Here is a 27,472-nt window from a genome sequence, read left to right as displayed (position 1 = left end):
AAAAGGACATCACGCAAATGCAAACATCAAAATGAGTAAGGTCCATTAGACTGTTAGAAGCTTTTGCTCAAGAGGGGAGCAAGTGCTTTAAGCTGTATAAACTATCTTTAATGGTGACTTTAAAGGGACGTAAGAATGAAGGCACGAGGAAATGTTGGAAGTACACAAGGGTCGCTTTTTCTTATAGATCGTTGTAAAGGGCGAAGCGACCCCTAGGATTTACTAGGGTTCCCGCGGAATGGTCCCCCGAAATTTCGATGTTCTCGCATGCTCGCGCAATTTTTTCCGCCTTATATGGCCCCATCTACTATCTTAAAAAATCCATGGCCCTTCTATTTCAGTAGTGAGAATGAGAAATAGGAATGAAACGGGTTTTATTTGAACGCATCACGCAAACATAACAATATCTTCCTTCTACTGAGCCACTTGAGCCTCGACGTTCTTGGCGTGTCCTTGGAAACTCTCAAGTTGAACGTTTTGGAGTTTATCTCTTTCAAGGCCCATTCGACAACATGGAATGTCAATGTTGACTTTTTGGTATTTTGCGCATTTTCCAGCTTGCACTGGAACTGCACGTAGTGGGGGATATCGAACACATTTTGAATATGTTATAAAACCAACCTTCTCACAAATGAGGGTTTTTTTATTTTAAAACGATGATTTGCATTTCTTACTCTAAAAATCGTTACAATTTTTCTGTGTTTTTTTTTAGCTGTATTTCATTTGTAAACAAAGGCACTAGCTTCTTCACAATTTCGGTAGCTGTTTGCACTTATCAGGCTGAAAAAAAATACTCTTAAAAAGCCGATCGGCTCCTGCAGAAAAGTAAGTAACAACTGACTGCAGATGGATACCCTGAAGGCTTGTTGACAGGCCATTCACAGCCATCAGTGCACAGATGAAGATTTCTACCTCGCTGACGAGTGTCCAATTTTCGTTGGCATTCTTACCAAGGGCAATGCAGCAAAAGTGAAACTCCCTTTGATTTTAATGTCACAAAAAAAATGTCTTCCATGAACAGTAACTCGTCGCTCCCGTAGGCAATTATAAAAAAATCAATTTCAGTTTCATTTCAAAGTATAGAATATTACTTTTAGGTTTCGTTTACTCTAACCTTGTAATTGCATAAAGTAAACCAGCAGGATCCTCTGCATATATATCCATTTATCTGAAAATTGTTTCCTTTCTAATTAATACACTTGAATCGGTAATAAGAAAGGGGAGTATTTTCCGTGTTTTTCTTATATAATATAAAATGCAAAGCAAGCTAGTAGGTCTTGCATAGAGGTCTTCTGTGCCTGCTTATATCTCTTTTAAAAATCCAAGATCTTCTCCTTTTCGCGTAAAAAAACTATATGCTGTGCATCTTCCCTACACAACAAAATTTTTTTTTTAAAAGACGAGAAATATGAACGCTTTAAAATTTAATTTTTTGTCTAAAATAAGCATACGAACCTTTTCAGATTGCGGACATTTCAACATAGCTCAGCGTAATTTTCTTGTTTTTGAGCACTAAGGATATGCACGTGCGCAACTGAGCTAAGGAGAACAACACGAAAAGATGTCATATGAACGTGCGCGACTTAGAAAAGGAGAGCAAAAGGCTAGAGGCGGCAATATATTATACCTAGGTCACATCGTGTTGTGCATATCGTGTATGGCAACAGCTAATTCCCAAGAGGTGCACGCGGGAAAAAGACCCCGATATTTTTCAGTCTAGACCCCAGTGAGCTGTGCGTGGCGTAACCGACTAAGACAGGGCTGGGATCCTGGTTATTGCCTCTCCATTAATACGCGGGTACATCAGGTTCCTTTGTATTGTACAGTTCGCTAGATAGCGGTGCTGGGGCCGAAATCTTCAGCTTACCCGTAAAGCTTTAGCTGCCATACGGCGTTTCAGCGTATTGTCTGGAAGTATGATCTGTTTTTTTCTCACTTTTCAACTGATCTGAGGAGGTTCGATCCTCGGGCAATTAGCTCTACCTTTTTTTTCTATTTCTTATTAGTACTTTTTCTTACAGTATTATTAGTACATTTCCCCCTTCTATTTCTGTTCTCGGTGATATCTCATGCGCTAGAGAGGATCATCAAGCAATAATTTGTTAAGCGACACAGGTCAACGCATGTGTTAGAGACCCTTGGTTAACCTTTGGAAACTGTTGCGTCTCTCGCGTTTTGTATACTACTGGGAAATTATAACAGGTTTCCAGACGAACATGTTCGAAGACCCATCGGTCTTTGCTCGTCCCAATATGGCGTCGACAGCTAGACGCGCCATATTGAAAATTACCCAGAGGACCCTGGGGACGAGGTTGTACCCCTCTTTCTTGTCCCCCGGGGGTAGGAGAGGGTGGACCCTGGCGCGAGTATGTCAGTCGAAGGGCGTACTCGAAACGTAAGCGAAACAACTGTAGAGTTTCCATCCTCTCGCGTACAGGAGTAAACGCGCGCTATACCTAGCGGGTGCGCTCACCGCGCGCCCAAGCTCATAGTATTCTCGTTATATAGCGTTACCCTGTGTCACGTCACAGCGCCACTTCTTAGGCATAATTTATTCAAAAACTTCATGATATTGAAGCATATTTCGAGCAATTTATCTACTACAATTTGTCGAGTTTTAGCATCGGAAGTGGCGCCGTGACGGGACAGTGTAACGAGAGTACTGTTCAATGCTATGAGCTTGGGCGCCCTGTGGTGCCCCGAGAAGAGAGTGAAATGAAACAGATAGTAAATCACAAGTTAATAGCCGTATTTTCTTACTCGCGTAAGGTTTTCAATTGTTCTTGATGACATTTCTCTAAACATGCTCCTTGTTTTATGCCTCTGCGTCTGGTGATGGTACCACAGTAAAATCTTACCTAACGATAAACAAAGATTACAAAGATTACAAAGCTGTGGGCGTACTTCCTTTCCACTTCCTTTCTCAAAAATATGCATTTGTACATGTCAGTTTTATAACCATTAGCTTTTACGTTTAAAACTTCATTCATCCTCTCTATAAGTGAGTTTTAATTTGAAAAACCACTCTAGACATACTAACTTGACTCCAGTATAAATTATTCATTGTTATCTTGTGACGTCACGCGATGAAATGCGTTATCCCGCGTGATCGTGATAAGCGCGAATGCAGAACGAGAGAACAACTCGCGGCAAACATAATTATGCACAAAGATGGCGGTCGAATCGAGTCAGGTGCAAACCTACGCTTGTCCCGCGAAGATTTCGCCATAATACTCCTCGCTAAGATGCTATAGATAGCATTTCTCAATCCAATAATAGTACAATAAGACTTCCTTCTACACATGGGGGACAAAAAGCGGAAATTTCCACAAAAGAGACTGGTGGATTATGTAATTTTGGTTGGAGTTCGAACGCCAACTCTCGACTCGACAGAAACTCCACGTCTATTGCGAAGGTTTCCAGAAAAGGATCACGATGATTTCCCGCTACCTCCCGACGTGGTGTTCTTCTGTCAACCTGAAGCATGTAATACAGTATCCAAGAAGTTTAGTTTACGGGAGGCAAACTCGTTTATTTTCACCCTTACCGACAAGGATACGAATAAAGTACGATACGGAGTTTGTATGAATATCTATCGACCGTGTTCACAATTCCATTTCAGGGACGACCAAGATGGTATAAAAGACGGCAAAAGAAAACGATCTCGATCGAAAAATAAGAGAGAAATATGTATGACTTTGACTTCGATTTGTATCGTATCACATCATTCCTTTTTCGCTACGTTTAGGGAGTGTCTTTTCGTCCTGCGAAAAATGATCGATTCTCGAGTTGGAGGAGAAAGGTACGATAAAAATGACAACTTTATCCCCGGCTTGCATAGCTGGTCTGTATTTACATGTTCGGAGGATCCCAAACTCTCCCCCATCGCAACACAAATGGATGAAATTGAGACCTGGATACAGAGATTGTTACTAGCCCCTGCTCCAGTGATCGGCCGGACAAAAGTTGACATGGAATTGCTGTGTCCGGAAAGTTATCCAAGTTTGACATTTGCGTACCCTGAGAATACAAGATTTCCATTAATCGACTTTCCTGTACATATCCCTATGGAATTACTTGGAGTGGAAACATGCTTGAAAGTGTTGACATGCATTTTATTGGAACAGAAGGTTTGTACAATATGATTATCAGTTATGATAATTTTATTGAATTCAATTAAAGCAACACTTTCATTTAGTCCTTTTGTTAGGTAACGAATAGATTGGTTGAATGTTTCCTTTTGGCTGACTTTTAAAGATAACACATTTGTAGAGTGCTATTACAAAAAAAATATTACATTTATTTTCATATTTACAATTAATATTAAAAAAAAAGTTTTACAAAAATGTAATGGTAACACCTTTGGTATAATATAATTGCATTTGTATTCCTCATTTATCTTACTCATGGAAATTTAACATCAGCCTCAAATCAACTGGGCTTTAGTTAAACAATGCACTCAGCAATTGGCGAAGGATAACCCTTAGCCTGGAACATGATAAGTAAAATCTAGCAAATGAAGTAAATATTTGGGTATTTATTCCCTTAATCCCCTTTTCTATAGCAATTTATTCCATTTTTATGATAAAAATAAACTCGTGAATAAAAAATATTAGCTAGTTCTTGACCTGTCCATCAATTACTTTTCTGGATTATACATAGCTCAGCTACACTATATAAAAGGCATTCTGTGTATGCTTGGGCTAGCAACTGAAACAGATTCTTTTTTTTTATTCCATCCAATTTATTGAAATGCAATCAAATGATTGGATTCGATTATGGGTGCTAATTTAGCAAAATCCTCAAATTATCGAATTTTATTCACTTGAACATTCCTTTTTATTTGAATGTGTTTGATTTTATTTAAAAGTGTTTGATTTTGTTATTTTTGCTTTGTTCAATTGCAGTTTTACAGGCAGCAAATTAATTTACCAGTTTTAATTTTGAATTGATCATTCTTTCTTTTGTGAAATGTATTTTGCAGAATATCTTAAAAATATCTTTTTGTCTGCTATCTTTTTGTTCTTTTTTATCTGTTTATTACATTGAAATGTTATTTCCTATCCAAGAATGTCCTAGTGGTTACAACCAAACTGCATAATTTCCTTTTATGGTATGTTTTCTTTGAAGAACAAATTTTGTTCATGTAATAATCAAGTTTTGCATGACACATTGTGCCCTTTTAAGAGGTTTCATTTATCTATGTAAATAGTATTTTTTAAATGTCAGGCTTTGATTCTCTTTAGTGCTCATGTACAGTTAATAAGATGTTATTTTGAATTTTCCACTAAAAAGTATTTTTATATACTATGTGTAGCTACAGTACCTGTTTGTAAAATAAGATTTCTGTTATTTTCTTGATTATCTGCTGCAAGAGTTGGAATTTCTCTTATAAAAAAAAATTCTATTATGATTTGCAGTCAGAAGAACTAAGGTCAAACAATTTTTTATTTGAAATATCTCACCTCCTTGTAAAAAATAAAATACAGCCATTTTCAGTAACATGCAAAGTCTGGTTTGAAAACTTGTTGCGTGGAACTCTTTTCCTGTCAAAGCAACTTTGTGTTTGCAATGCAAGATATTTGCCTGTATAATAAAATAACCACTAAGTAAACTAAACACATTATTTTATCCATATTTTACTGCATGCAGTAGAAATACTACCAGACCCCAGGTATCTTTTGATAGTAGAATTGGCATTTGATAATTTTCATTAGCACTGATGAAACTAGGTTTATTTGAATATGTTCACTCACTCACTATCCATTTAATTTCAGAGTCCACCTATTGGCAGGTGTGACGGCACATGGAGTTCACATGGGGTTCAACTAAATGAATACCTATCCCATTTTTTATTGTAGGTTGTCATCCAATCACGTGACTATAATGCATTAACAATGAGTGTTATTGCCCTGACAAGACTCCTATACCCACTGGAGTACATGTTCCCTATTATTCCATTATTGCCGACTTGCATGGCCAATGCAGAACAGCTGCTTCTTGCGCCAACACCGTATGTGATTGGGGTTCCTGCCAGTTTCTTCCGCTACAAGTCCAAAGATTTTCAAATACCAGGAGATCTGTGGGTTTTTGACTTGGATTCTAGCAAGGTAAAGAGTTATGTAGGAGCAATATGCTTAACATATTTAAATAAATTAATGGACTTTGGAATGAAGTAGATTAATTCAATGTTGTTTTTGTGTAAACCTTTTAAAAAGGTCTGTCTTGTTCTCCGCATATACTACTTTCAGTTGTTGGTATATAGATACAAACTACTCACAGTTTACAATCATGAATGTGAGCTAGTCTCACTGAAGATACATAGTACCATAGGAAAGCATTCTCTGTGGAAGTCCCCTAATACAGTTAACTGAAAGGTTTAACGTTCATAGATACTACAGTACCTCTTGCCAATATTTACCAACAACTACTGTACATTTCTTGCTTCCATCCTTAAAGCATTTTCATTGACCTGTTCTGACATTTTCAAGGCACTGAATATGCACCAGATATATTTCTGTTAGTTGGAAGTAAGAAAGCGGTTCAGGTTTTCCGTTCAAATGGCCAAATTGAATGGGTGTTAAATGACTTTCTCAGCCGTCTAAAAAACAACATTTTTGGTCGCTTGAACAACGTTTTTAGTCGCTTAAACGTTATGCATAAAGATTTAAACGTCTTGCATAAAATAATCTTGCATAAACATTCAAACGGGAGTTCCAAATGGTGTCAATTGGCCGCTAAAAATGAAGGAGTTTACGAATTAACAGACAGCGTCCAACGACTTCCCAACTCGTTTGAAAGTCTTCCAAAGTATTTTTTACGATTTCGCCTCCTGTTTAAACGTCTTTCACATGCATTTAAACATCTTCAAGATTAATTGGATTAATACTTAATAAGAACGTCTTTTTGACTTGTTTTAACGCTCATTAAATGGCTTCGGTTGAAAATAGTCGTTATTATACGTTTCCCCATGCAGTGTCACAATTTTGAAATTGGCAGTAATGAATTGAGGTGGGAGATGGGATCTCCTTATCCAAAAAGATAAGAGATTCACAGAGAATGTAGAGAGCCACATTTTACACCTCTGAATTCTTTTCCTCTTGCTAGAGAAAGAGCCACAATTTACACCTCTAAATCTTTTTTCTCTTGCTAAGTCCATACAATACCTTAGGTATACTGTACATGGTAATAATCCCTGTTTTAATCTAGATGACAGTCCCGATGAGTGCAGATGAACTTCCAGATCTCCCAGAGGAGGAAGGACAAGTGCTTATCCGAAGACTCAAAATGGTAAGCAGTCATGGTACAGAATTCAAATTGAAATACCAGCAGCTGTTTTGTGTAAGGTGGAATGAGACAGAAGAAGGTGGGAAGGGGGTGGAGTGATGAAGAACCAACAGGAGTATCATGTTGGGTGGGTAAGGGGGTGGAGTGATGAAGAACCAGCAGGAGTATTTGGTCTTGGTGGGGTGGAGGGGGATGGCGTGGTACCAAAAAGGGTATTGAATATGGGGGAGATGGGGGGAGGGGAGAACAAGCAATAGTATTGGATATACAGTAGAGGGCTGTGAAGTATCCACAGTAGTATTGAATAGGGGGAGGGGGTACAGTATTGGATAGAAGGGGGTACAGACAGTGGTATTGGATAGGGGGAGGGGGGTACTGACAGTGGTATTGGATAGGGGGAGGGGGTAAAGACAGTAATATTGGATGGGAGGAGGGTACAGCATTGGATAGAAGGGGGTACAGACAGTGGTATTGGATAGGGGGAGGGGGTAAAGACAGTAATATTGGATGGGAGGAGGGTACAGTATTGGATAGAAGGGGGTACAGACAGTGGTATTGGATAGGGGGGGTAAAGACAGTAATATTGGATGGGAGGAGGGTACAGTATTGGATAGAAGGGGGTACAGACAGTGGTATTGGATAGGGGGAGGGAATAAAGACAGTCATATTGGATGGGAGGAGGGTACAGTATTGGATAGAAGGGGGTACAGACAGTGGTATTGGATAGGGGGAGGGGGTAAAGACAGTAATATTGGATGGGAGGAGGGTACAGTATTGGATAGAAGGGGGTACAGACAGTGGTATTGGATAGGGGGGGTAAAGACAGTAATATTGGATGGGAGGAGGGTACAGTATTGGATAGAAGGGGGTACAGACAGTGGTATTGGATAGTGGGAGGGAATAAAGACAGTAATATTGGATGGGAGGAGGGTACAGTATTGGATAGAAGGGAGTACTGACTGATATTGGATAGGGGGAGGGTGCATTAAAAGTACAGTTTTGTTACACACTTACTCTTTCACGTTTGATTGACTGTTCAACCATATATAAGTGCCTACTGCGCTCTATACATACCACAGTTCTCACTCAGTTTTTTTTACTTTATCAAACGTCAGGCCCTGCAAGCCCTAAGTATGCCTCCACAAACAGTTGGGAATCTGGAAAATGCAGCTCCTGATGGCCTTCTCCCCGACAATACCAGTGGAGACGCTTCGATTGAAGAGCACATGGTTTTTGGCAATGATGTTGACTCTGTTGATGTGGCTGTCAGGGTTGCCATTGTAAACTTCTTTATGTCACCCACAGTGCTTTGTGGTCTGCAGGAACACACAAGAACACTGCGGCTGTTCCCTCGCCCGGTGGTGGCCTTACAAAAGGGTCCCTTTTTAAAGTCAAGACCAAAACCCTCTGACTTTGTAGCGGCTTTAGCTGAGTCTCAAGTGAGTTTGTTGTAGTAATATATTCTTCTTTTTTTATATATCTCACAAAACACCAAAGTAGTCACCAAAGTGGTCTTCTTTGGGACATGTGTATTCACACAGTACTCTTACATACAGTCCATGTCATGTCAATTTGTTTGCATCTGCAGTCTGTTGAGTACTTTGCTGAGTGGCTGGTGTCACCGACAAACACAGCTTACCTCAAGATCAATAAAGGTGAGGAAATCCTTCTATACCATCTTACCTCAGAATCCCTTGCTTGTTTACTCGATGACTAGTTATGAAATCAAGCCCCATGTTCTATGCTCCTGTCTGTTGCTCATATATGTGTTCTCCTACTGTAGAACAATTGACTAGGAGTGGCCAGAGGTCAGTAATAGGATTCTTTTTTGTGAATTTTCGTTTAGGCATCTATAACCCTTGTGTGATTGGTGACAAGCCCAAATGGTACTCAGAACACCTTGAGACAGTGCTGTACCAAGTCTACGACAAAGAATCAAAGCTATGCTTGGAGCCCTGGATAGATGTGGACTATGAACCCAGTCTCATCTTTGACGAAGAGGAAGCGACACCTAATAATGACGAGGATGATGACAGCAGTAGCTGCTACAGTTCTGTCAGTGACTTGGTCCAGCAAATGATTAGTGGTGACATCAATGGTGCCACGCCGGCAGCAATCCAAGTACCCCCCTTTAACCCTGTCCGGGCTTCATCACCAATGCCTCATGTTCAGGCATCCTTCTCCTTACCTGAAACCCTGACCCATGGATTGTACCTAGGTGTGCCGCAGCGCGAGACAGGGCGCTTGCGGTCCATCAGTGATGTGGCTGCCTCAATGTAAGGATGAATTGCATAGTCATCAGTAAGGCATGACAACATGACTCAGTACTGTTCAATCTATTTAAAGTAAGCACGTTACATAGATATTCTCTATAGAAACTGACATCTATCTATCAGGACTTGATTAATACTGTTTGTTTACTGTTTTACTAGCACTTGTTCCATCTATTATAATATAACGTTATCATCTTGCACACATTATTTGTAACAGACTTTTCATGGTTCAGGGCCGGCAGTGATTCAGGAACAGCTGCTTCTACAGATTCCGCCGCAGGCTCCCTGTGCAGTAGTGACTCCTACTCAGCCCATGGTGAGGAAACTGACGACTTCATGTTCTCTGTGTCCAATCCCCCCTCACCCCCAACAGACCACAGGAGGACCACCTCAGACACTGATAGCGAGCGTACATGTACCTCAGATGTGGAGCAATCCCTGCAGTCTGGATCCAGTGGGACTGCTGTGTTGACAAAGGCAGAGAGTCCTAGTGCTGAGCCTATGTCGGTCATGGGTACGTATGTTATGTACATTTAATGTGAATTAGGTGCTGTAGAAAAGAGTATGGGAGGTATAGTAGTGGACCTTACACAAGGGCGCGACTCGGCAGTTTAGCTAGTGGGGGTGTGCAGAGGGGTACATACATACACCTTCATGCCTGTACTTTAACAGATGAAACTTTCTAACTCAAGTATAACCTGATTTTAAACATTCTCACAAAATATAAACAATTGCACACACCTCAGCAAATCCTGGCTATGCAGCTGCAACAAAGATACTTGTCAAGTTGGCCTCTGGAAAAATCAGATGAAACAAGGAAGTTTCAGAAGAAAATCCAAAATAGATGCCTCCCAACAAAGAAGTTTATAGTTTTGATAATCATGTTTTTTTTAATGGTGCAAACTTATGGAAAGCTCTCACTAATGTTTATTTTTTTCATTTAAAACTTACCTACAAACTACAGCTGGCTTCTTGAACAGTATTAAGAAGACTACTATCAGTGTTGCTAAGATGGCTCGCCAAGAAACAGAAGAGCCATTGGTGAAAGAGGGAGTAACTCGTCGAATCACACCAGCTGGGACCCCTCAACTTACAGGCAGTCGGATGCCCCCTGCTCCAGGTGATGACAAGAACCATTTTCCCTTTCCAGGTATGTGTAGAGAGCTCTCATCATCTTTAACCATCCTTTCTTCAAATGTGTTTGGATGCCTTGTACACATTATAAACATTGATGTGCTAACCTCACCATTTTACAGTACTGAGTATCTAATACACTGAACTATTGCAAGGGAATTCGGTCTCCACCTATGATTCATAGCTTCACTGTAATGCAAACTAGTTGTCAAATTGAGAAGCAAATAATTATATGCATTGTACTCCTGGGTCATTAATGTAGTTCCCTACTCATCGAAATTTTGACACTTGCCATTACTGTACAATGACAATGAATTATTCAAGTACTTAGCAAACCAAAACCAAACAAGAAAATAGATAATGATATATATCCTATAAGCAAACCCATCCTTTCTTAAAAATTCTTGGCTACACCATACTGTACTGTAGGATATAAAGTAAGGTTTTTCAATCACTTGCATACTACATAGTGTAATTTCTTTAGGAATACCATCAGCTTTTGTTACTCCATCTGTAAACACTTAAATACTATTTCATGTTTGTAATAAGGTGTTCGTCAGAGAAATGGTATGGATAAACCTCCTACGCGAACCAGTCAACTGTCAAGGCAGACATCTCTAGAAAAAGCTATACAGAGGTACGTAATGGTATAATAAAATAATTATTGCTGTCCTGACATCTCTAGAGAATGTTACTATAGTAACAAACTATCATGCATTTGCAACCAGTAACTGGTGTTTACCCTATCGGAGAGTTGGATACATGATCCATATAGGGTACATGTATAATAGCGGTTACATTAGCAACCCAAATTAAAATGATATGAAAGGACAAATTGGTTGATAACATAACAGTCACATGAAAAAAAAGGGGTCATGTTTTTGTTGTAACATTCAAGGGTCTGTTTAACAATTTCATGCTCATAAAAAAACAAAGTGGTTGGTGCATACTCACGAATTTGCTTGTGTTTGCAAGGCTCCACTCCTTGTGCCCTTGACCGGTCTAACAAATTGCTTTATATACATCTACAGCGACAATCAGCAGTTTCTTAAGGAAATTCTCCGTAATGTGATGAGGGGGGATGGGGTGGGGTGGCTGACCTCAAAGAGACTCCGCCGCCTAATGACAGAGGAGCCTTTAAGGTTGATGGTAGCCAGCCATTTATACTCGGCACCAACTGCTACTGATGAGGGTGAAGTCATTGAGGACACTGTAAGTAGTAAGAGAAGACGTAAACACATCAAAATAAAGAGGGATGATACTGATAGTTCAAAGTTTACTTTTTTTATTAATTCTGGAGACATTTTCTCAAATTCTCTTTTTTTGTTTCTTTTTTTTTATCCCTTGTAAGTCAATTTTTTCATGATATCTCTAAAAACTGTTATGCTCCTCTTTGGACATATTAGCAAAGGTTGATTTGTAAAGAGAACAAAGTTTTTAAATAGTATTAGGAACTGGGTGTTATCATTGCTCACAAAATATAGTGGGGGAATTACAGTAGGAAGAGTGACATGCTAGAGATTAATTACATTTTAAATATATATTTTTTAATTTGAAAGAAAATAATTAACACCCATCATCGAACTCAAACCTGCTAAATACTGTATAAATTTAAGTATTTAATAATCTAATAACTAAATGATAAGGGGTGTTTAAAACTGTTTTTTTCTTAGAGGCTGCTATTTTCTGCATGAAGGAGATTACTCTTTGTTTTTCATGGTGTTGCATTGAATCAAGGTAGCCACAAATCTTTGTTTGGCTGTGCTGGTGATGTGCTACTACCAGTCCAAACACTGATGACAATATGGCTTATTGCATCCCCTTATTCTAGGCTCATACATAGGGTGCATGCGCACCCCCCTCTTGGCCCCCCCAAAGTGGGTAATTTCTCATCCAAGGACCATCAAAAACATTCCTATTTCCATATAGTACCCCTGACTGTGCACTCTTATCAAATTCTGGGTCTGCGATTGTATTCTGTGGTGACAACACTGAGTATCCTTAGGCTATTTTAAAATGTGTTCCTTGTCCATGGCAGCCTCCATCTAGCTTGCCTGGTGTGCCTGGATTCCCTGCTAACCTTAATGCTAAGACACTGGAGGACCTCAGGCTTGTTAGTAGAATGGTGTTGGGTTCTTTTTATGTCTTCTGCATGCTCAACTAATATTTCTTGCATGATTTTCACTCATTCATTTTATTCTTATTTCTTATATTGTTCACATCCATTTTTCACGTTATCCAAAAAATCAAGGCGATTTTTATTGTGTGTAGTAAACTTAATGCATGATTTACCTTTTATTTATTATTATATTCAGAGTGAGATAAGATAAGTATATTGATAAATTGGCAATAGCAGTCAAAATCGTAAAAGAAAATTATTTTCCACTTTAGTGTTATACGTCAAGTGAAACAACCTAAATTATGTCAATGTAGCCAAAATATCAGCTACAGTGGCAAGCCAAATTGTCTGTGCAAGTAGACATCCAAAGATCACGAGTTCGCTCAGATGTAAATTCCAATCCTTCCTGCCTCCCAGCGCTTTTTTTTACTATTTTCTTGCTAAACAATCTGGAAAACCTGCCAGAAATTCCAAGCCCCCACGAATATCATACATAGTGTGCACATCCTTTTCTTCCCTCCCAAACTTTCATCACCTCCTTTGTACTTAAAACTGACTATTTCCTGCTCAGCCTAAACTCAGTGCTTGGAGCTTGTCTTCGCTCAATCTCACTGGATGGCTCTCGGCTTCTCAGTCTTCTGCTGCTTCCTGGGTGGGAGGGGCAGACTTGTCTCTTCCCACCGTACCCACGCCCAAGGTAAAGTAGGCGGACAGGGTAAGCCCGCAATGGAGTCAGCTGCTGGAGTCTGTGGGTTCCCTGAGGTTTCCCTGGGGAGTGGACCTTATCTTAGATGACATCACGGGAAGGGGAGGGGCTAACAATCATAAACAGAAGCTGATTTGTTTACGTCACATTCTGTCTGTTGATGTCATGTGATCTAGTGTTCTCCTGTTTTTATCACGTGATGTGCTTTGTCTTTCGAAGTCAGATGACATGTTCTGCTATTTGTTGATGATGATCCAGGTGTGTCAGTGTCACATGTTGTGTTTCTCTGTTGACACGTGATGTGCTATGCCCGTCCATGTCACGTGATGTGCTATGCCCGTCCATGTCACGTGATGTGCTATGCCCGTCCATGTCACGTGATATGATATGCCCGTCCATGTCACGTGATATGATATGCCCGTCCATGTCACGTGATGTGCTATGCCCGTCCATGTCACGTGATATGATATGCCCGTCCATGTCACGTGATATGATATGCCCGTCCATGTCACGTGATGTGCTATGCCCGTCCATGTCACGTGATGTGCTATGCCCGTTCATGTCACGTGATATGCTATACCCGTCAATGTCACGTGATGTGCTATGCCCGTTCATGTCACGTGATGTGCTATGCCCGTCCATGTCACGTGATGTGCTATGCCCGTCCATGTCACGTGATGTGATATGCCCGTCCATGTCACGTGATGTGCTATGCCCGTCCATGTCACGTGATGTGCTATGCCCGTCCATGTCACATGATGTGCTATGCCCGTTCATGTCACGTGATGTTTTCTCCTGTCTTTACCCCGTCATGTGCTAGGTCTGTCATGTCATGTGTTCCTTCCGTCTAGTTCCGTGATGTAATTGGTCTACCCATGTTGAGTGCAACAATATAAAAAATAAAATTATGGGGGGGGGGCACAAAACAGAAACGTCAAGAAAATATTGGCGGTACAGCAACGCCCCTACTGGTCATTTCCTTATAATTTTCAAAAATATTTGGGGGGGGGGGGGTGCGGGTACATGCCCCCAGTGCCCCACCCCCTGCTACGGCCCAGAACTGTATGTAATATCAAGAAAGTAATATGTTGTAGTTCTTTGCATCAAGTTAACACCGTAAATGCGGCGATCGTCTATTTGGGGGCAAACTTTATTGACTTATTTAATCCAAACGAGTAAATACTCATTATGATTTACAATACATAAATTAATATCAAAATGTGAATAGAAATTTTGGGTAATACCCTCTTAGAGTACACATGTAAAATGATCATGATAAAAGCAAGTACGCGAACACCTCATAAGACCTTCAACCTCTGAATGTCTTAAAGAAGCATATCTTTAAATAACATGTCCTAAAAAATAAATAAATAAACGATAACAAACGTATAAAAATGCTATTTAGGCGTTTCACTGAGATTACGGTATATGTTCTAAGGTAACCGCTCACCTATTCTTACTGCAGCGCATACCCCGGAATGTATACAAAGGTATGCTGGAGATCCTGCGAGCTGTGGTGGCTGGTTATGAAGCGTCTGTGGTGAATCATGGGATAGGAGGCGTGGCCTCCGCCTTCAAGTTTCTGGAGATCATTCACACCAATTATTATGGCCGCGATATCCGCGAGGAAACAGCTAATAAGCGAGAAGAAGACGAGCTATCGATTGTGTCTACTGGAAGCCTGTCAAACCTGTCTGACCAGTCTGATACGCATTCTGCCGGCAGCTCGCTCTCCTCCTCTGCGCAAGAGCTGGGTAAGACACCATTCAAAAAATATGACTTACGGTGGTAACGGCGGTGTTGTATAGCTTAATGTGCGATATTGTTATAATGTGACCATCAAGACAAAGATTAAAGAAAGTCGGCCAATTATGCGGAAATCACTATTCTCATTGACACTATCTTTAAGACAGAGCTGGTTCCTTCGAGTTCTTATTCGCGCTGAGGCATCACTTCTTCACACAAATTGGCTAGTAAATGTCAAGTTCTTGAACCGATCAGTGTTGGCTTGCTAAAACTGTCGAGGTGGCCACGGTAGCGCGTGTCGCTTTGCGCATAATGCGACAAACTTGAACCTAGAATTCTTAAATGTATTTGTTTAATGCCAGTTCAATATAAGCGAACGTAGCTACAGCAGTAACTTGGAATGTTTCCAGCATAGCAAATGCGTGGAATAAGTCAATCAGGGGTCATTTCGCGTATAAATATCTTGGCAGAATGATCTGCTTACACTGCCAATTGTTTAAAGTCCACGATTTCTTTAACTGGACTACGTCGTAAAGATGTTGAAGCAATCTGCACTGAAAACATGTTTTTGTACTTGTCTTTTGAATTATGGTAAATATGTCGAGTACTAGAAAGGCCTATGGTCTGCTGATGGGCCAGGGTAAGTTCTTGAAGGGGCACTTGCATTGGTGAAGAGTGATTTTGGTGTTATTCTGAAGCTGTTAAAGTAGTTCAAAAAGTTAGAAACAGTTAAATAACGTGAAATAACAACAAAACCATCCAGGTTTATGTAATGTCTTTTAGTTATTCAGATACACATCAAGCGGATAGAAAGGGATTGAAGATAGTACTTCAGGTTTCAGTAAAGGCTGTTTATTTTTACTCGAGTCTTGGAATTGCATAGTGAAAACTCGTTTGATGGGCCACATACAATACATTTCACGGAAAATAGTCTCCTTTCTATCACCCTGGCTTGCAGAGGCTGAAAATCCGCTTTCCCAGCATGCTAGGGGGCAGGGGTTCAAATGTGCTATCCTCGCTTTGCTCGAAAAACTCTCGCTTTGCTCGAAAAACTCTCGGAGCCCCTGGTTTCCAATGTACCTTTCTACTGTATCTTTTAAACTAGTATTGAGCAAGCAGGAAGATTTTGAGCTGTTTTGTTACACACAGTTAAAATTTGGATACATTTTCTTAGTACAAGTGTACAAATGCCCCTTCAACCTAAGCGGCTGCAGATAAGACATGATGTCTCTGCACCCTACATCCCCTTCTCTCCTCGAAACCTGCCCTTGCCCATGCCCACTATGTCCTCTATGAGTGATCAATTATCTCTCACTTCAGCTCACGCACGACGCCGAGGTTACGCCAATGGCGAAAGCGACAGAGACAGTGGGCATGGTGGAAGTGAGATCGAAACCGTCATGATGCCATCACACAGAAGCCATGACGACGTCAGTCGCCATAACCCCGTCAGTCGCGCCAACAGTGATATCACCACGATGATGTTGAACAGCAAGAAGAAGAACTGGACGCGTGATCCACGCTTAACGCGCACATTATCAGCCGACCACGAGACAAAGCAGCGGATTCGAAAGTGCGTATATACACAAATTGTTGCTTTAAGAACGAAATTTAAGCGGATTTGGATATATCATCTCATGTTGAATCCCTGGGTTGGTAAGTCTTGACGTTAACAAGTTTTAATATAGACGATATTGACATCCAAACTTTGAGTGCTCTCGCGGGGGAACATGTTACGCATTCATCGTTCAATTACTCCCTTATCGATCACCCTACATCAATGGGTAACACAGCAATGGGAAGAGCAACTAATGTTGATTTCAGAAACATGTAACGTTCTCGATGAGGCGCAGCAATAAAAAAGTTATCGCGCTGGTTTGTTTTGACACTTTGCAAACGTTACGCCATTTTCGCGTCATAATCACAATTAGGCCGACAAAATGCGATGTCTTACTCTTGTTTTGAATATGTTTAAGCTCAATTCTTTTTCCTTGTAAACATTAAACATTATGACACCCTTGGAGCTAATTATTTCATTGTTAAGAGCAACATTCGGCAAAAAATACGTTAATTTATTCGAGTAGGCTCACTAATCCGCCGTTGAGTATCAACATCGTGCACATAGCCATAATTATCCTGCTGGTATACCAGACTAGCTTAATAGCACTGGTACAGTGTTACTATATCACAGAGTGTGCAATTACTACGATTACTCTATAATATGTTGTTCCAGACGCCCCCCTCTCACCCTGAATATAATACACCCATGCGTCTAAAATCAAGTATCAGATTTTTTCCGTTTTTCGTACCAGCCCCACACCCCTTTTAATAAATAGTGTTATTTACGTGCGGAATTGTTTTCGGAATGCCTATGCAGTATTTGCATTGTATGAATAGTCATTATGTTTTGATATTTGTGCTCCAGGCTAACGCATTCCTCTCGTTTGTTAGGGAAGCAGAGCAAAAGAAGGAGCGATCTAAGAGCCCCACCCTAGCCCACATGAAGCTGAGCGAGTCTGGGTCCCGGCGTAGCTCTATGGAGCTTGCTACAAGTACAGCACTTAGCCTGCCACCGCCTGGCCCACTTCTTAAGAAGAGCAACTTGAGTAGGGGCTACAGGTCAGTCTTGTTATCGAGAAATGACAATGGGATTTACATGTGACCCAGTGTGCTAGCGCGTCAGCGTATGAGGCCTATCACATCTACTGAAATGGGTTTGATCCTCGGCCGCGGCGTTTCTCAACACTGACTTCGACTTGTTGGACGTATGCGAGCTTACCAGAAGCTTGTGCTCCTCTGAGCAGGCACATAGATAGAACAGGCATATATTAGCGCTATTGACAAGAAGAATGGACATAATCGTGCATCGTGTTAGTGGTGTTGATGGTGTGTTTGGTAGCGTCGCTGGTAGTTTGTGGTATGGTGCCGGAAGGAGCGATAATGATGACTTAGGATCTTAGGATCCTACGATGGTGACGCCTATCTGTTACTGAGAACATTAACAGTGAATGCAGATACATAGGTGCGTTAAGACCACAGACGCCCTCTTTTTCAACAGATTTCTAAACTTTTAGCTTTTGGTATTGTGGGGCATGATTGAAATCAGACGTGTACTTCATGGCTTTTGAGTTATTTATTGTTTTTTTCTTCTTCCTCTTCTTTTTCTTCTTTTTTTTTTTGCTTTTTGGTATCGCCTTTGTCGCCGTCGTTATGCAGTCTATTTTGATGATGGTAATGTAACTGTTTCTGTTGTTGTTGGAGGTGATGATGATGATAATGACAATTCACATTTCCTTCAGATTAACCTGTACCTCACGTACATTTTATCGTATCGTTTACAATTATCTTTGCTTGTTGTATAAGGTATTTCAACGGCGACCTGATCCCAATTGAGGGCGATGACACCGACCGATCCACTACCGGGCGTCGCTATCTATTCGAGGGCCTGGTGCGAGAGAGGTCCCCACTCTGGGACAACATGGACTTCTGGGAAAATATCTTTTTGGACGCGGTGGCAGCAGAACGCGACGCTGTTGGAATGGACCAGGGACCGACAGAAATGCTGGAGAGGTAAGGGCTCTACAGAAAATCCACAAATCTACAAAAATCCATGTGTCTACATGGTATGTCTTTGTTTTTTTTGTAATGGCAGAAATCTTATAAGAGGGGTGGCGTGAGGGGAGGGGCAGGGGGCGCCCCCCCCCCCCACTTTTCTGAGCCGATCTTTCTTTATATATGAACGTTTTTTTAAAACCAACGGGTCTCAAGTGGTACATGTGCAACCGACAACAAATTTGTTGAACAATAACATCCCGTTCATAAAAACCTAGGTAATATTATCCCCCGTGTTCTTAAAAAAACACCCCTCCCCCTGAAACCACCAACCACCCCTTCCCCTGAAACCACTACCCACCCCTCCCCCTGAAACCACTACCCACCCCTCCCTCCGATTTTTGCCCCCTCCCCCACTTATGGGACAACTCCGCCGCCCTTGTATAAGATTAAAAAAAGAGTGTGTTTTAGCCGCTATTTTGGCAAGTGTAGAGGGAAGCATCCTTTTCCTTTGGCTGATTTAGTGAAGTTCTTGCAATTTTTCAATTGAATTTGATAGGTCTTATTTTAAGGTGTATTTTTGTTCTTGTCCAGGTACAAATCCCTCCAGCCTGTGGAGCAGAAGCGGTTAGAGGAAGAGGAAGACAAGTTGCTAGCGACCACGCTCTACAACACTGTCGCCTTCATGGTTGCACTGGATGTTGATAGGGACACTATCCGCAAGAAAATCAGGCGGCTACTGGGCAAGTCGCACATCGGACTCAATCAGAGCCAGTTGGTGAATGACCTGTTGGAGAATCTCCATAACTTGGTGAGTAAAGGAAAGGGTCATCGAGTGAGCGACAGGGCCAGTGGGAACTACCATAACTTGGTGAGTAAAGGAAAGGGTCATCGAGTGAGCGACAGGGCCAGTGGGAACTACCATAACTTGGTGAGTAAAGGAAAGGGTCATTAAGTGAGCGACAGGGCCAGTGGGAACAACCATAACTTGGTGAGTAAAGGAAAGTGTCATTAAGTGAGCGACAGGGCCAGTGAGAGCCTTCATAACTTAATTAGTTAGGGACAGGGCCAGTGGGAACTTCCATAACTTGGTGAGTAAAGGAAAGGGTCATTAAGTGAGCGACAGGGCCAGTGGGAACTTCCATAACTTGGTGAGTAAAGGAAAGGGTCATCGAGTGAGCGACAGGGCCAGTGGGAACTACCATAACTTGGTGAGTAAAGGAAAGGGTCATTAAGTGAGCTACAGGGCCAGTGGGAACTTCCATAACTTGGTGAGTAAAGGAAAGGGTCATTAAGTGAGCGACAGGGCCAGTGGGAACTTCCATAACTTGGTGAGTAAAGGAAAGGGTCATTAAGTGAGCGACAGGACCAGTGGGAACTACCATAACTTGGTGAGTAAAGGAAAGGGTCATTAAGTAAGCGACAGGGCCAGTGGGAACTACCATAACTTGGTGAGTAAAGGAAAGGGTCATCGAGTGAGCGACAGGGCCAGTGGGAACTACCATAACTTGGTAAGTCATCAAAATAGAAACATTAATGTAATTTCAAGCGTGCTTTGTATTTACACTTTTGAGTTTGCTTTTGTTTTGATGACCCCACTTCACTGATTTTTTTTGTTTTCTCTATTTAGAATGGCAACGATATTGACTTAAGGCCTACTGGCAGTCGGCAGATGAAGAAGCAGTCATTTGTAGTGCATTCCGGGAGTACCATGAACGGCGACGTGTTCTTCATGGAAGTGAGTACAAACGAGTATTTATCAGAACAGTATTTTCGTTTAAAAGATTTTTCCTTTGGCAGTAAGGCAGTACCAACAATTCTGGGCGACACTGCCGACGTAAGCTTGAGGAGTCACGCAAATCATCCATTACAGCATCATCTGATTCAAGCGAGTTACTGAGATACTGCGTTACGAGTTTTGTAGTGGAATGGTGTTCTTTGAGTGTTGGTTCCGCCTATGAGATGACTCTGACATTGTCCCATAGCATACCTGGGTGGGGATGATGATGGAGAGATGCTTAGATGTTGTGAACGTCTAGGATTACTCTGTATTCAGTTGCCTGCGAAGCTGGGATAGTATCAGGGGTGTCCTGTAGATGTGGCTTAGGTGTAATGTTATTGTTCGAAGGACTGTATTTGGTAACGTAGGGAGATCATGGAAAGGATACGCTGTGGCCCCTAGGATGGATGCGGTACTGCTTTTTATCTTTTTTCGGGCATTGGATGACTCTGATGTTACAAGCGCGAGACATGCCGTGGTTGTAGGTTTTGGTCATGTAATGTGCTTGATGATATTGTTCAATCGGATGACTGTGTTTTGTGAGGCGAACACGGTGGGGATAGTAATGAAGTTACTTTGTATTCATTTGTTGGGTTTGATGATATTGTTTAATCTTTTCTAGGTATCTGATGATTACATTCTGTTGCGTACTGGTGCTGGGTTAATAACAGAGCGGTATTCTGGAGTTCTGATGACATTATTTGGCTGTTTTTAGGTGTCTGATGACTGCATTCTGTTGCGTACCGGTGCTGGGGTGATTATCGAGCGTTGGTGGTATGAGAAAATGGTCAACATCACTTACTGCCCAAAGACTAAAGTTCTTTGCCTGTGGTATCGTCGCGGTGAGGACACACTTCTCAGCAAATTTTGCACCAAAAAGGTACAAAGTGAATCTTCAAGAGATCCATGTTTTATGTCCTTTTGACTCTGCCTTAAAAGCGTTCTCAAATAAAATGCACACCATTCAGCTTTGATGCAAGTTTTGCACTTTTCTAGAAATCTTGGGAACAAAAAAAAAAGCTATTTCTTGTTTTGTGACGTGAAGCCCTACTTCTCTTAATACTCCCCTAGGGTTTGAATAGCCCATTTCCGAATTATGCTCGACTGCTCTCAAAGAAAAGCTTCAAATCAAGGCTCTGAGCTAAAACTACAGTAAATCTAACAGAGTGGGCACAGGGCCTCGATTTGAAACAGCAGTGGAGCGCTTTTTAACGACTACGAATCCCTTTGCTTATCGGCTAGAACATCATGTTCTGTAAAAGGGCTTCCTCACTTTGCATTACTATGGCTGTTTACTTTTATTTACAGTGCAAGGCGCTCTACTTCTGTATCAAGGAATGTATGCAACGTGCGGCAGAGCGACTTCGTGGCCCAAATACAGGTACCAAACTACACCTGACAAACACCTTTCACACCCACCCCCACAACCGATGCAAGCCCACCCAATACTGTACACCAGACCCGACAACAGAAACACCAACAACAGCCAACATACCCTACAACCTACAAATACCACACCCAACACTGTATATCACACACTAAACCCGACAACAAAAACAACAACAACAGCCAACATATCCTACAACCTACATATACCACACCCAACACTGTATATCACACACTAAACCCGACAACAAAAACACCAACGATAGCCAGTTTACCTGACAACCACAAGCCACACTCAATACTGTACCACACACCAAACCCGACAACAGAAACACCAACGATAGCCAGTTTACCTGACAACCACAAGCCACACTCAATACTGTACCACACACCAAACCCGACAACAGAAACACCAACGATAGCCAACATATCCTACAACCTACATATACCACACCCAATACTGTATGTCACACATTAAACCCGACAACAAAAACCAATGACAGCCAGCTTACCCGACAAACTACACAAACCACACACAATACTGTATACCATAACGATACCAATAGAATCAAAAATCCCAAACTGTCGCGATCTCGTACCAGAACAATGAATACAATACACCAAAAACTGGAAACCGACTCTGCCAAATTTTTGTCTTTAATAAGACTTCTTCAGAAGAAGACGAAAATTTGGCAGAGTCGATTTCCAGTTTTTGGTGTACCATAACGATACCATATATACCACACAAAACCCGTCAACAAACACAGACAGCCAAGCACCTTACCCTTCAACCTGTCGCACCGTATCGACCAGTAGTCGACAAACACAGACAGCCAAGCACCTTACCCTTCAACCTGTCGCACCGTGTCGACCAGTAGTCGGCAAACGCAGACAGCCTCGCACCTTACCCTTCAACCTGTCGCACCGTATCGACCAGTAGTCGGCAAACGCAGACAGACAAGCACCTTACCCTTCAACCTGTCGCACCGTATTGACCAGTAGTCGACAAACACAGACAGCCTCGCACCTTACCCCTCAACCTGTCGCACCGTATCGACAAACTCTGTGGTACACACATGCACACATTCATCCATATATGCATTGTGTTTGAAAGTTGTAATATGTTTGATGACGTTGCTTATGTGTGAGACATGTTTTCTTTACAGACAAGACTGCTGACCGATGACCTGCGCGCTCAGTGTACATACGGCGGTCCCATAATGCTTTACGAGAATTGCTCAATTCCTGGACCTGTTTTCTTTTCGCTTTTCTTTTAGATTTTACCCTTTTTTTACAAATAAATTTAATAGAGTTTTTTCTTTCATGGAAATAATTTATATCTCCACCAATTGGATAATGGATTTTGTTGAGGGTAGAGTGTATAAGTTGCGACATCTCTAAGGTCTAACAATCGACAATCACAAACTACGTACTTCGTAGAGTACTTTCAAGGTCTCGCGATGCGAACAGGGCAGCAGGACAACCGACGGACTGTAACTATACCATGACTTGAAGTGTCATCATCAGATTGCTATGTCTTGCAGGGATTTACGATATTCCTTGTTAATTTGTGCCACGCATTCCTTTCACATGTATTTTGGTGCCTTTTATCACATACCTTTCACGTTTCTCTCACGTTCCTTTCACATGCCTTTCACGTGCTTCTTTGGTCTTATACATGCCTTTCACGTGCTTATTGCGTCTTATACATGCCTTCCACGTGCCTCGCGTCTTTTACATGCCTTACACGTGCATTTCGCGTGCCTTTCACTTGCCTTTCACGTGCTTCTTACGTATTATACATGCCTTTTACTTGCTTCTCGCGTCTTTTACATGCTTTTTACTTGCATCTCGCGTCTTTTACATGCCTTTTACTTGCCTCTCGCGTCTTTTACATGCCTTTAACTTGCTTCTCGCGTCTTTTACATGCCTTTTACTTGCCTCTCGCGTCTTTTACATGCCTTTTACTTGCCTCTCGCGTCTTTTACATCCCTTTACTTGCCTCTCGCGTCTTTTATATGCCTTTTACTTGCCTCTAGCGTGCTTTCCACATGTTTCTCGGTGCCTTCCACCTGATGATCTAATCAAAGTGATTGTTAAGTATAAATCTTCCTTGTCATGCACCTTTGTTGTTTCTCTTGATCGTCAACAAAACTGAAGTATGTAAACATGCTTTTGTACTAAAACTTCCAATCACTTTGTTAGACGAGCAGCATTAAGGCGTTCAAAGAATATTTGTATTCTGGGTTTATCTTTTCACCAGTGATCCTAGGGCATGGTGGCAATCAATGTACTTAGACATCCCCAAACATGCATCACTTTCATAAAGCTGAATCTATTTACTTGTCTACTAGGTCCACAACTAGGAGGGGAGTTCCTTGTTGAAGTAAGTAATCTCTCTTTTCAGTGTAGACAAGGAATCCATAGTTCTTATACGATCACTCTAAGTGTACGGATGTAGGCAGTTCTTGTAGTTTCACCCCAAGTGCAACGGTGTAGACAAGGAATCCACAGTTGTCTATAGTACCATCATAGTTCTTCAAAAGTGCGTGGAGGAGTAGGTTCTCGAGTCTGTTGAAAGGAATTGTGGGATTGTTTGGGCTGGATAAGCTAGAATACTTGCCACTCCACTCCTTCTCTCCATCCCAACGATCCCATGATTCTTTTCACTACCAGACTTTCGAACCCAGTACTCTGCTCAGACCACAGCTGGAGGAAAGTATACACTTTGCGTGTAGTTGTGTCTTCCTTGGTTATTTTAGGAATTGCTTTCTGATATTTTAGATAACAGTGTCTTTTCGTTGCACCCAGGATATTTCAAGTGGCGAGGAAGGCAAGTTGCAGGTCACGCTAGAAGGAATCGGACTCAAGTTTGCTACCAGAAGGGTAAATATCACCCGATTTGTAGCAATAAGAGCATATCACCATAAATAAATAAGAAAATCGTTCATTAGCATGATAACCTATGAACCTGTGAGAAAAAGCTGCAATGTCGGGAAAAGATTTTTGGCGGGAAACCTATAGCAGCGGAAAAGATTTTAAGCGTGAAAACTTCGGCGGCGGGAAAAGATTTTGGGCGGTTTTTAGGAGGGAAAACTAATCTGTTTAAGGTGAGAAAATAGTGTATTGCTTATTGAAATGATAAATGCTTGCAAGTCGTTCGTACATTTTCAAATCCGCTTCGTCCGTCTGTTATCGTTTCGACTCTCTTTTCTGTATCCTGTCCTGCCTTCTGTGTATCCTGTCTTGACTGGCGTATTTAAACTTGGTGTTCTAGGTGCACATTGACCTCTGTCACATTAGAAACTGCTCCACCCAGAAAGGCGAGTTTGTTCTCGATGAATTCGGTAAGTGTAAAACGTCATTTTCCTATCAACTGATCGCATTTACTGTAGCCAGTCAGTGCCATCCCGGGAGGGGGGGGGGGGGGGGTGTTCGTCGGCAAAATCGACTTTAACCCTAAGGGATGGCACTTTGGGCGTGGTCAACAGAAATTCTTACCCCTAAGAGATAGCCAGTTTGGTGCTGTCGGAGAGACCCAAGAGATGGCAGAATCAGAAACGTCAAGCACCCCCTTAGGAACAGCATTTTGTCGAATTTTATACCCTAAGTGATAACAGAAAAAAAAAATAACCCCCTCGAATTTTATACCTTTGAAGATAGCAAAATCGGGATCGTCCTTCAACACCCCCTAAGGAATGGCAGGTGATCGGAAGTTTATACCCTAAAAGATGTGACGATCACCCCCGGCTACTTTTCTGGAGTCCCATCCCCCCGGGGTTGCCAGACAACAATCAGCTGATCTGTGTGATCTGTGTGATCTGTGTGATCTGTGTGATCTGTGTGATCTGTGTGCTTGTGTATGTGCCCGTGCGTGTTTTTCTTTTATCCACCTTTCAATACTCACTCCCAGGGCTCGAAGAACAAGATAAGCACCCTAGCCCGCTTAGCGCTCTACTTACTCTACGGCGCCCGTACTCCAAATCTAAGTTTGTCGTTGATATGTAGCAGGGGTTACATGTAGGATAATCCAGAGAACAGGCAAAGATTAAACAGAAACAAATAAAACAGATAAAACAGGGATAAAACAGAAAAAAAGAATGAAAAAGTATGAAACCAACATACCTGGAAAAAGCAGAACACTGTCAGCGTTCATTGCTAAGTTAAGGTGTGTTTTTCTTGTAGTTCCGTTTACACAGGACGTTATTCAGCACCGGTTCAAGTCGCCTATGGTAAGTAGCCCTCGTGTGTTACAGAGACTGTGAAATTTATGTGCTTGATCGTATAGAAGTAAAAAAAGGACTCATGGGGCAGGGAGATTTAGGACTCGCTTCCTTGTCCTCAAGGTCTGTGATCCGTAGGTCTAGCAAAGCACGCTGGGATTACATGACACATGATGTGTAGGTCTTTTTAGGTTAAATGTTGTGTTGTGTTTGCAGTGTAACCAGATCTGCTACGCGGTCCTGTGTCTGTTCTCATACGTGGCGGCGTCTCGAAACAGCGACGGTTCTAACAGATAAGCCCACTGCACAGCGGTCTGTCCACATCTAGCGCATGCCTAGCTTCACGCGAGCGTGACATCACAGCATCACATCACAGCGTAACATCACAGCAGAACAGATGACGTTATCGAGAGTAGAAATGAATAGACCGTCGTCTTACTATGAAATATGTATATTGAAATTATTGACGTCAAATTATCATGGCGCCTATCTAGAGCGTCCGAGTCGCTAAACAGTGAATCAATGAATGACACATAAAAAGGGAAAATCGCTTCAAGACATGCAAAAACAACAACAACAACAACAACAACAAATTACAATAAAAATATTGACAAATTTGAAAAAAATATATATATATACACCCAATTATTGGAGGGATCAGAGTTTGTGGAATCGCACCTTTATAATCGGTCATCACTTTTGTCCTCTTTCACTGCAGCCCTGCTTTTCAGCCACTCTAAGCGTCAATTTATACATCTGTTGAACAGGGATACAGGTGTTAGTAATAGGCAACTTGCGGCAAACTTACGCTCAAACAAACCCAGGAATGACTGTGGCGAAGAACGACGAAAATATAAAGTCTTTAATGAGAATAAGCCCTTCATGACTTGAAAACTTTCTTGCTGCTTTGTAAAACTGGGCGTTGCGCGCGAATTTGCCAATCAAAAAGTCACGTGATTTGCCCCATACCGCACAGTTGTGGTCGATGCTGTTACCTTAGAGCTACCTTTCTGGTAGCTGTGGATAATATATGCAAGGGTTAAACACTTAAGGCGGTCCTGCTTACTTTCTTTCATTGTCAGCTGACCTCAAAGGCTTTGTTAATCATAACTGTAAAAAGTTATTAGAACCGGGTGGGATAAATTATTAGAAATAATTTCTCTAAGGTATTACAAGTTATTTATACTATGTATATAAATTAGAAGTTAATTAATAGTAAACTAAATGGTGTCTAGTAATAAAACGCTGGAAACTGCAAGTTGATAT

General features: G+C 41.5%; 1 protein-coding gene across 2 annotated transcripts; it reads left to right on the top strand.

Moving 5' to 3' along the window:
* Positions 1-3,126: 3,126 nt before the first annotated feature.
* On the top strand, positions 3,127-27,464 carry LOC5521533 (MAP kinase-activating death domain protein). 2 transcript variants are annotated; one of them, XM_048728628.1, is made up of 24 exons: positions 3,127-4,130; positions 5,862-6,110; positions 7,210-7,290; positions 8,403-8,726; positions 8,876-8,942; positions 9,134-9,563; positions 9,794-10,074; positions 10,525-10,710; positions 11,244-11,331; positions 11,726-11,906; positions 13,385-13,510; positions 14,985-15,273; positions 16,586-16,838; positions 17,717-17,884; positions 18,629-18,835; positions 19,412-19,628; positions 20,448-20,555; positions 21,313-21,477; positions 21,906-21,978; positions 24,338-24,369; positions 24,795-24,869; positions 25,261-25,330; positions 26,169-26,215; positions 26,423-27,464. In XM_048728628.1, the coding sequence occupies exons 1-24, from the start codon at positions 3,303-3,305 to the stop codon at positions 26,501-26,503; spliced, it is 4,626 nt and encodes a 1,541-aa protein (XP_048584585.1). In that variant the 5' UTR covers positions 3,127-3,302; the 3' UTR covers positions 26,504-27,464. The 2 variants fall into 2 exon arrangements, with proteins under 2 accessions (XP_048584585.1, XP_048584586.1); XM_048728629.1 differs by lacking the exon at positions 13,385-13,510.
* Positions 27,465-27,472: the final 8 nt, after the last annotated feature.

Source organism: Nematostella vectensis, chromosome 6 (assembly GCF_932526225.1).
Source record: "Nematostella vectensis chromosome 6, jaNemVect1.1, whole genome shotgun sequence".
NCBI classification, from domain to species: domain Eukaryota; kingdom Metazoa; phylum Cnidaria; class Anthozoa; order Actiniaria; family Edwardsiidae; genus Nematostella; species Nematostella vectensis.
Note: the sequence above shows the minus strand (reverse complement) of the source record. Positions and strands in the feature narration are given on the sequence as shown.

Excerpts from the sequence above, each read along its gene's own strand:
- LOC5521533 (XM_048728628.1), top strand. The coding sequence starts at position 3,303 with ATGGGGGACAAAAAGCGGAAATTTCCACAAAAGAGACTGGTGGATTAT. Across the intron at positions 9,564-9,793 it reads AGTGATGTGGCTGCCTCAAT|GGCCGGCAGTGATTCAGGAA; the intron begins GTAAGGATGAAT and ends TTCATGGTTCAG. Across the intron at positions 16,839-17,716 it reads ACAAAGCAGCGGATTCGAAA|GGAAGCAGAGCAAAAGAAGG; the intron begins GTGCGTATATAC and ends CTCGTTTGTTAG.